This window comes from Sander lucioperca, chromosome 9, assembly GCF_008315115.2.
Source record: "Sander lucioperca isolate FBNREF2018 chromosome 9, SLUC_FBN_1.2, whole genome shotgun sequence".
NCBI classification, from domain to species: domain Eukaryota; kingdom Metazoa; phylum Chordata; class Actinopteri; order Perciformes; family Percidae; genus Sander; species Sander lucioperca.
The window spans coordinates 35,587,293-35,597,857 of record NC_050181.1 but is presented as its reverse complement, the minus strand read 5'-3'; the positions used below and the strand labels follow the sequence as shown (position 1 = coordinate 35,597,857).

General features: G+C 43.4%; 1 protein-coding gene across 1 annotated transcript; it reads right to left on the bottom strand.

Moving 5' to 3' along the window:
• Positions 1-440: 440 nt before the first annotated feature.
• angptl4 (angiopoietin-like 4) lies at positions 441-7,542 on the bottom strand. Its single transcript, XM_031281338.2, has 7 exons — positions 6,880-7,542; positions 5,714-5,824; positions 5,483-5,570; positions 2,627-2,740; positions 2,355-2,450; positions 1,822-2,106; positions 441-1,713 (listed from the first exon to the last, which is right to left on the bottom strand). The coding sequence occupies exons 1-7, from the start codon at positions 7,414-7,416 to the stop codon at positions 1,529-1,531; spliced, it is 1,416 nt and encodes a 471-aa protein (XP_031137198.1). The 5' UTR covers positions 7,417-7,542; the 3' UTR covers positions 441-1,528.
• Between the last annotated feature and the right edge of the window lie 3,023 nt (positions 7,543-10,565).

Sequence of the window (10,565 nt, the reverse complement as noted above, 5' to 3'; positions counted from 1 at the left end):
CAGGTTTGGTTACATAAGGTCAAAATGACATGTTCACTTAAACAGAGCATTGATTGGACAAATGAAAATCAAAGACAAATCTTGATTGTTTTACATGGAAAGCAACAATCTGTGAACAATTTGAAATGTCCTCTCAGGTAAACCACAAATTAAACTAATCATTTTTGATTATTTTTTTTTTTTTCCACCAGCAGAACCAATTTCTCCATTTAAGGGGAGGGCTTGCATTAGCGCAACTTTTTTTTTCCACACTATTATGTAAGGGATAATGTAGAACAAGCCTGTCGGGGTTGAAGTTATGGTATTTGCTTCTGTGAATTTTTATTTAGGTTCTGTTGTCAGTTGACTGTTTTATGCCAGTATACTACCTTACGTTGTATTTGTTGCAAACTTGTGGATACTCTCAAAGTGACACATAATACACAGACAAAAAGGCAATATTAGTTTAAATCAATTTTATTGGCTCACTATGGCCCCCAAAAAAGTCTCTTAAAAACCATTTAACATCTGGCAAACATGACAAAGACAATATAAATTACAAACAGGCAGCACCAGAAACATATAGATTGATTCTTTAGCATTTAAATAAGGAAAGGAAATATCTACAACAACAAACTCTCAAGTCTCGAGGACAACAGATAATGTCACAACAAATCAGATCTATTTCTGAAAAGACCGATGACATTCCTTCATACGCTATGTACAAAACCATGCCTCTCGTTTTAAAATAAGTCAATATGACTTAACACCATCAAAATCTCCACAGACAACAAAGTCAGTGAAGAATATGCCTAATTTAATTCACAATTGCAGACGGAAAATGTATTCTACAAAAGGCTTGAATGGTTTTTCAGTGTATCGTCAGTCTTAACACAGGTTCTGCATTATAATCCTAGTTTACAGTGATTTATAACGTTACATAATGCCTTTGAACACATATTATCATGCTCATGTGGAAAATGACGTCATGACGTAATGTCGTTATTTGGTCTGCACCATTGGGTTTAAAAAGCCTTCTTAATTGGCCTGCACTTCAATCCTACATCCTACATTCAATCCTTTACAAAATAAGAGCAGTTCTTAATCTGTTTTTAGCTGACAGTGTTGATTACTTGCTACAAAACCACATTTAAACTCAACCACAGCCAACATGCACAGTTGACACCACATGTCTGGTGATGCGTCTCTACTTGTTGGAAATCCTTTGTGGCTCACAACACCGTGGACTGGCCTGGACTCGCTCTGTGATGTTCTCCTGACTAGGGGCCCCCTGCTTCGTGCCAACACAAGGAATCAATTGCAATGGTACATCATGTGAAAAACTTTCCACTGCACGTTTTGTTTTTGGTCTCTTTTTCCATCTGTTGCTCTAGGTGCAGGGGAGGAATCTGCTCGTCTCTCTGAGAACAGAGCATTGGAAACCTGGGACTCCATTTAATGCACCAAGAAAAGAAAGAATAGTCCAAAATCTACGTCTTTCTCCCCCTTCTCTTTGTCTCGACTTTTACATTCTGTCTCTTTCTATTCTTTAGGCCTTTTTTAGGATTGCAGCAGGGGCGATCATCATCCTGCTAGACTTCAGAGGGTAGTAGCGGCCCCTCCAGGTCTTCCAGAAAATGCTCTGCTTCCTCTGGTGCCGCTGCTTGGGAGGGGGGGTCTGGAAGTATCTACCGTTTAGGTTGGAGTGACCACAGTTACTGAACCACCAGCCACCTAGCAAGACAAAGGACAATATCAGGTTAGGGGCTGCCTTTGAGCGATATATTGGAAACTTGAAAAATACAAAAAAAAGGCATTTATCCTTGCATCCTTACAACTTACCAGAGAGGTGATTGGCACAGTTGTTGTCGTTTTTCTGGTCGTTGTCTTGGTCACGGGTGGAAAAAGGCAGGCCGGAGGTGGCGTCAGTCCCCAGGGAACTCTCCAAGAGGCTGAACGTGTCGGCCTTCTGAATCTTAAGCGAGTACTTGGTTTCCTCTCCGCCCAGATGGAAGGGGAGGCGGATAGACGCTAAGTCGTCACTCCAGTCAGAGAGCTTGATGTCGAGGATGTAGCCACCATCTTTAGCAATGGAGTGTATCTTTTCAAGACCCAACCAGAACTCTCCTAGAGACGAAAAAGCAGAAGAGGGATGTTGAAAAAACTGACACTGACATCTGCTGCTGTGTTGACTTCTGTTTGCCTTTGATCCATTGTAAGCGTATCAGCGATAAGATGCTTTTGGGGGACAGATTCTGCCCTCTAATGCAGTGGTTGTAAAGGACAGTAATGCTGTGTGAACTAATCTAGCCCTGCAGGCAGGCTAGCACCTGTCCAGTCAGTGAGAGTGCAATCAAAGTCAAAAGAGCATTTACCATATAGGGCGCCAAAGCCTTTCTCGTAGGCCTGCCATAGCTGGTCAAAGTCGACTGAGCCATCTTGGCGCCTTTGGATCACTGTCCATCCGCCATCTGGACAAAAAGACAAACAGATTGATCAGGAAAAGTTGCTTCAACCAGCAGTGTAGCTTTTTGTACAGTCTGGAGACTTTGAACAGTTTGAAGTCAGTTACTGATTGTCTAGTAGTTAGCAATTGTTGGCACAAAGACACAAAGGGCAAAATGGGGGAAATTTTCTCTCTGCTTACCAGCAGTCATCTCACAGAAGACTTTAAAGGGCTCTGCATTTATGGGCTGGATGGTGTAGACCCCACTTGTTGTCTCTCCTCTCAGGAACAGCTCATGACAGTCTGTTGCCATTTCTAGAAAAGAAATGAAAAAAAAAATCCAAATGTTAAGACAACCAGCTCCGTACAGTATCACTGCAATCCAAACAGTGTGATCACCTTTCATCTACACTGCTGTCCATGCTGTTTATGCATAACACATTTGTGTTTTGCTTTTTCCTTTACTCCCTTAAACTCTGTTATTGTGATGGAGTTAAAAAAGTTCTTCGTAAAACTGAGGCTGAAGGTTCGCTGGGCAGCTGCCAAATTCCAACTGAAATCTAAACTTGTTTACTCAACCCAGAATTGACAAGTAGGCCATTTTGCTTAGGGAACCTCTCAGTGACATGTTTCTCTGCACTGCACGCGCCGAGTTTCTGCAAATACGACTATCGTTCCAAGTGTGCTTATCAGTAAGTCTTGAGATATAAACGTGTACCCGATAAAAGCCTTTGACGTAGCCCCAACAACAGAGAGAGTGAGCACTTGTGTCTCAGTTATAAATATGACCTTTCTCCCAGTTCTCAAGCAGCCTTCTCCAGGCTTTCCAGCCTATTGAGCTGCACACACCACTGCCCTTTACATTCCTCAACCCCTCTGGTGGCTTGTTACAACTCCTTCACGTGCACAGCAGCCAGTCGGTAATGCAGGAGTGCATGGCTGGTGCATACATGGGGAGTGATCAGCGCGTGGTAAGGAGGGGGGATATGGGCTGTCACTGCAAAAAGAAATCCAATTGAGCTGCACACACCACTACCCTTTACATTCCTCAACCCCCATCTCCCTGTCATTGATCCCCCCCCCCATCCCCTCTGGTCTGTCACAACTCCTTCATGTGCACAGCAGCCAATCGGTAATGCAGGAGCGCATGGCTGGTGCATGCATGGGGAGTGATCAGCGCGTGGTACGGAGGGGGGATATGGGCTGTCGCTGCAAAAAGAAATCGGAGAAGGCAGTAACATAAAGCAGGGAACCCAGGAACCAATCGGAGCTGTCGTGTGCCTAATGATGCATGGGACCAATAGCACCTCTCCAGTATCAGTTATCCAGTTATCATGGATGACATCATCATGTGATGCTATTTAATATCTTTCCACGACAAAAAGAAGAAAAATATTTAGTTTTTTCCCCCCCGATTGATTTGCCTTGGATATTGGCCTTCATATTGTTTGAATGTGAGCACACCAGCTGACCGCATGAACACAAAACCTCAGTTGTGTGTGATGACCTTTCCCCTAGAAGACATGAACTCTCGGTGGCCAGTTTGGCACACTTCTTATTCATTACAATGGGAGAAAGAGAGAGGATGGAGGTGGGGGGTTTGTGTGTAGGGATGGGGGAGGAGAGGAGAGGATGACTGAAGAGGAGGAGGAGGAGGGATGTCTGACTCCCTGACAGATCTAGGGGAAAGGTTGCCCATTCTTGAGGGGACGTACAAATGTTTGTTTTACACAGAAAGGTGGGACATGTTAAAAAAAGGGGGAGGAGGCGAGTGTCTTCAAAACAGTGGAGGATATCTGTACAAAGTTCACAGATAAATATAGACCATCTTTGCCCATTCCCCCATTGTTTTCCCTCCTTTTTTTTTTCTTGGCTCGGGCACAAGGACAGTAATCTGAGGAACATTGCATGCTAGATTTGTACAAAGCCTTCCCTCCTCACTTTCAGGTTCCCCTCATCTACACCCCACACACACACACACACACACACACACACTACAGAAATGAACAGTGTGAGTAATCCTGTTGAGCTGTGTGAACCTGACTGAACTCTCTCGGAGACCAGCGAACTTTCCCCCAGTTGAAATCTTTCCAGATAAACTTGTTTCTTTTTTCCTCATTGCTAAAATCCTGCTGATGTCACAGCTCAGAGATGTTATTGTAATATGTACTGGCTGACTGGTCTCAACTGTTACCTCAGCCATGTTCACCTTTCACCTACTTCTCATCTATGGCCGTCTCTATGACAGAGGTTTGCCTTTAAATGTATTATTTATTTTAATCTATCTTAATTAAAAATCTACCATTGGAATGTGCATAGAATATGCATTTTTATACAAGCATTTCTTCCAGTCATTCCTTTCGTCCTCTTTGAAGGCTGAACGGTCCTTAAGGTCCTAGTTGGTGTGGAGTTGCTGTGTATCCAGTCGAGTACAGTCTGGATGAAAGCATTCATTAGAACTGCTGGTCCAATCACAGTTCAGTTCAGGGAGCAACAGCTGCTTGGTGTGGCTGCTCACTGAGGGCATCATTTCCTGCCTTTACAATTACCAATTACAACAGTGAGCCACAGTATGAGGGTCATTGAGTAAACTGAGCCTCATTCTGACAATGTTAATTTCCCCTTTTCTCTCCACCAGTACTTCAGGCTGAGTACTTTATACCCTGATGATTGAAATACGTTTCAAATAAGGCTATGAACAAAAATAATAATAATGAAATATATTCTAGTTAATAGATCTGAAAAGTAGGATGGCTAAGTTATAGTTTTAAATAACTTCCTTTCGCGATTTAATTGTGTTAATGTTACACTGTATTAGTTGAACAATGCCGTTAGGATTTTTTGGTTGGGCAAAAAGTCCACCAGTTGATATGTTTGGTGTCACACTGAGAGTTGCGTGCCCAAACTGATTAGAGTCCTTGATTTTAATTGCTAGTGATTTAAGCTTCTTTAGAGCCTTGCTAAGCAGATGGTCTGCTACATTTGGCGTCAGATTTTGTCCAGTCGACTTAAGACTGTGTCGGGAGGGGATTTCGGGCGCTTTCTGGCTTTACTTACCGACTGGTGAGTCGCTTTGCTCGGAAAGGCCGCTTTGCACGTCAGTGTTGCTGCTCCGCGAGGGCGCTCTCAGTCGTGACTGTTGGACCTGAAAAAAAAAAGGTACGGACCATTGATGAGAGTGCAGACAACATGACAACGTGAGAAAATACTTCACAACAAGTCCTCTGATGTGGAATGCGGAGACGTGCGTTTGCAGTTAACCTGAACGCGTAACTAACGCTTCCTCACCTGAGTCTGCAGGGTCCTGATGCGCACATTCTGCTTGTCGAGCTTCTCCTGCTGGAGTCTGATCCGCTCCATCAGGTCGTCGACGCGTTTGTTTTGAGCCTCTATCATCAGCTGAAACACAACACAACACACACTTTTTTTTTTTAGCTTTTGATCAACTTTCATTCTGTGCAACAGTGCCTGTGCGTAAAAGGTGGCGCTTTAGAACTTTAGAAGACATCGCCACAGAAACACCAGAATGAACCAAAGACTGTGTATACTAACTAGGAATGAACCCAACAAACGGGCCATTGTAGAGTTTAATTTGAAACCCCTGCGACATAGACACTAGGTAACATTTTCAACTCTCAATGACAAGCATGTGTCCTTTCCAACAAGCTGTGGTGTGGTTGTGTAACTGTCCGTCCCACTGTAAAGCCGTTCAGGCTCAGGTACTAAAGACCTGCAACTCTCATAAGCCCCTTCCGTTGTGTCATATGGCCAAATACTCCACAGGTTGTGAAATGTCCCAGCTGTGGAGAATTATTCACACATTCTTGCAGCTGATGCGTGCAGATCCCTTTGTCTGGCAGCCATTAGTATTTCCCTGCACGTACTGCACGCTCTTCATGCGCCCACCCCCCCACTCACGCACCCACCCACCCACTGCTTGCCCTTTGTGCATTTTGATTTAGTGCCTTTGAGCTCAAGGGAAAAAAGCTCCACCATGAAAGCCAACGGTCCATGCATACTGTACATCCACTAACATGACTTTCACCATCTGCTGCAGTGAAACATGTTGTACTTTGTGGGGCTTTTTTATGGTAATATCTTGAAGTTGAGATGAGATCCTAATGTAAAAAAACAAAACAAATTTAGCTATTGTAGAAACAATATATCTGGAATTCTTTATCATTTGTGGATAAGGTTAAGAATGAATGAAGTCAGTGACTCTGTGGATCATGTCAGGAGAGGAATATGCGTACAGTTTGGTCTGAGGTGTTCCTCGGCAGAGACATGCCACTGGGAGTATAGGAATTCTGTTTTGCATACAGTGGAAAGCCTCATCTAGCCTCACTTTCCTCCCAAACTAGCTAACGTCACTCCCCTAATTTTTTCCATGCTTCTGCCTTCCCGAACAAATGATTATCATCACAGACCAAAAACAGAACCTTGCGCATTCTCACCTGGATGTTGTGAGCATCACTATTGTTCTTGCCACCGGCGCTGGTGTCAGGCAGCACAGCGTCCCCCTGCAGCATGCTGTCCACCCTCTCCTCCAGCAGGCTCATCCTCTCGCTCATCGTCCTCCTCTCCTGCTGCATCTCCTCCGCCTTCTCCCTCAGCTCGGCCGTGACATTGAGCAGCTGCCCCTCTCTGTCCTCCAGTCCATGGGCTCGAGCCTTCAGGGCCTCCCCCTCCACTCGCAGCTTCTGGCTTTCCTTCCCCAGCTCGGCCACTGTGCGGTTGAAGACCTTCAGCTTGGTGGAAATGTCCCTCATCTGGACTTTGGTTTTGTCCACGTGCTCCTTCAGCCCCTGGCCCAGCTGCAGCAGGCCATGAGCAATGACATTCACATCATCCCACCCTGCGTACTGTACACGCTTCTCCTTGCCGGCACTGCCCGAGGATGAGCCCCCTTTCTTCTCCAAAGGGAAACCTGTGGCCGTGAGCACCACCAGGCACAGAGTCACAGTTGCCAGTGTTGTCTTCATTGCTGTCATCCTAAACTGTTGAAATGTTTCTTTGAATGGTGTATATTTTCCGGTTGCAGAGGTGTGAGGCTTCCTGCCCTGTCTTCTTGAGTTGATTTTGAGAGCTCAGGCTCCTGGCTGAGCAGTCAGAGCACTACTGTTTTATAGTTTCACAGCCCTCAATTCTAAACTGTAAGCTGCCTGCCATTGGCCAGCCGAGGAGAGGGAGGGGGGCAGTTACTCTCAAGTTTCTGTCCCTCCTCCACCTCTCTGTTAACTATTCATGTGAGAGGTGGAGGAGGGACATAATACAACAAAAAGATTGGCTTTCATCTCGGCACTGTGACAGACAGGGATTCCATTATCTACTGGAGTCGGTATCCCCTGCAGTGAAACAAGTGTAATCCTTTTTGAGAAGGTTTACCGAATTAACACTAAGTGGAATATTTGTAGTGGTTGAGAATAAGTGAGCTGATCTTTTCATCAGCACAGGCACTGAAATCGGTTGATATTTATATCAGAACCCCCATTAAGCTCATAAAATAGACAGCGCGCCTGTTCGGAGAATTAAAAATAATAGTCAAAAACATATCACAATACATCTTCACAAGTCTTGCAACCTTGTTTAATGGGCCATTTGTGTATACAAAATTACGAAAGTGAAAGTGTAAAATGCCATGATGAGCTGTGCTATAAGTGTACCACGCACACTGATGCCAATGAAAGATGCCTTTCATTGGCAGACCTTTAATCTGAGCCAGCTTCTTTATGTCATTCATTTACACAGCTATGAAGTGAGGATTTCTATTTATTCCACTTCTTGTAACATCACTTAATTGTTTCAAACTTGCCATTCAGTCCATGGAATTAGGTAAAGAAGCAGTTTGTTTGTTTGTTTGTTTATTCAAATCTGTATTGTCAAGGAAACTGCACATTTAATCTGAGATATTTAACTCACAAGAATGACAAAGAATTCAGGCAAAATTAGGGAACACAAATTGATCTGCACTAGAGCTGCAATGATTAATCGATTAGTTGTCAACTATTAAGTTAATCGCCAACTATTTTGATAATCGATTCATCGTTTTGAGTCATATTTAATTAAAAAAAGATAGGAATTCACTGATTCCAGCTTCTTAAATGTGAATATTGTCTAGTTTCTTCTCTCCTCTGTAACAGTAAACTGAATTTCTTTGAGTTGTGGACAAAACAAGATATTTGAGGACGTCGTCTCGGGCGTTTTGGGAAACACCGATCCACATTTTCACCATTTTCTGACATTTTATAGACCAAACAACTAACCCATTAATCGGGAAAGAAAATAACCGACAGATTACTGGCACAATGAAAATAACCGATGGTTGCAGCCCTAATCTGCACATCAGGAAAGAAATACTAGTCCATTTTTTTCACAGTATTAAATGCCAACATAAATGATATAGCTATCATGGAAAGGAATCATTTCAGCCTTCACAATACAAATTGTACTGTTTTTAGACTGATAGTCTAATGATAGATAGTATGGTCTGATAGATAAGATCATAATGTAAAAATAACATTTTTTTAACAGCTATTGTAGAAACAATATATGTGGTTTCTTTATCATTTGGGGATAAGATAGGTTAAGAATGAATGAAGTCAGTGACTCTGTGGATCATATCAGGAGAGGAACATCTGTACAGTGTGGTCTGAGGTGTTCCTCGGCAGAGATATGCCACTGGGAAGCTGTCAGGACTGTGAGAAGTAGGGGAAAGTTCACAGGACAGAGGATGCTCACATTGCGGGGCTGTGATTTTTTTCTTTTTTTTCTTTTTACAACCTCCGCCTGGGAGATTGTAGGCCTCACAAGATCCAGACTAGACCAGAAGAAGCTGGTTTAACCCTCTCTCGTCACTAAGTAGGTGAAAGGTAACTGGGAGACTGCTGACGGTACTGAGAGGGGAAACTCAGTGCATGGGGATTACAGGGCTCCCACTCATGTGGCATCTGGTCTGGAATGTAACAAACACACCATGCATTATTTCCCTCAAAATCCTGCTGTGGTCCAGTTAAAAATAGGTTCCTCTCTTTCAATCTTTCCTTTTAGTAGGACCACCGAGGTCAATGCAGACAGATTTGCTTTTGTTTTTTCAAACTGACAGGCTTGTGTATCAACTGCAGTGATGATTCATAGCCTTTGATTTACAGTACAGCAGCATTATCGCTGAATGGGAACACGTTTTTTTTTTCCATTTGCTAATGTGTTAGGTGAAGGGAAGGCTAAGTGGTTGAAAGGTATCTGTCTGAAGCAGGTACAAGTAGGAACATGCCATCACAGAAAGACACCCGTTTCTTGAGAGAAATACAGTTAACAGTTCAATTCAATGCCCGTCTGGTACACGCTCATCATGGTTCTACATGTAAAGAACATGTACAAGAATGGCTTGTTCTTCTGGGGTGTTACAGAACTCGGCAGGTATGTGAACGTGGTGTACAGTGGTGTTGAAAGAAGAACTGCAGGCCTTCATTTTGAGCTTTCTGTGCGGATGTCTGCATCATATCAGGCAAATGGAGAATTCATCTTTTTTTTTTATCCGTGGTGGTTGAGCTGAATTACAGCTGTGTGTCAGTCAGCAAGAGCTGGTTGTTCAGGCGCCTGAAGAAGTACAATGTAGGTTTATAAAATGGCCTGAATTGATCAGGAAAATTGTGATCCAGATTTTGTGCGTTGTAGTTGGCTGTCCACACTGTCTGGGAGAGATCCAGTTTTACTTGATGTTGTAATCTTACTGTAATCGTGGGATGACTCATGCTTGTTTCATCATCACCTTATAAAGTCATGATGACAGTGTTTCCAACCATGTGTCAGTGGTGGAAGAAGTATTCAGATTTTTTACTTACATCACAGTGTAAAAAAACTCCATTACAAGCAAAAGTGGAAGTGGGAAAAGTTACATAGTGTTGCTTTAAAGCGGAACTATGCAGATTTTTTTTTTTGCTTAATTTACCTTAACTGAACAGCTTCAGAGTCATTGGAATGGTTATATGACTTTTTTTCGGGTTGAATGGTGGCCGTCTCGCTTCCCACTAGCACCTGTGAGCTGAAAAACTACCCTCGCAACTTTGGGCCGGTGAGCCGCCGGCCTCAGCGTCAGGAAGTATCGCGTGATATCAAGTCTTACGATGTATTGAATTGCTTC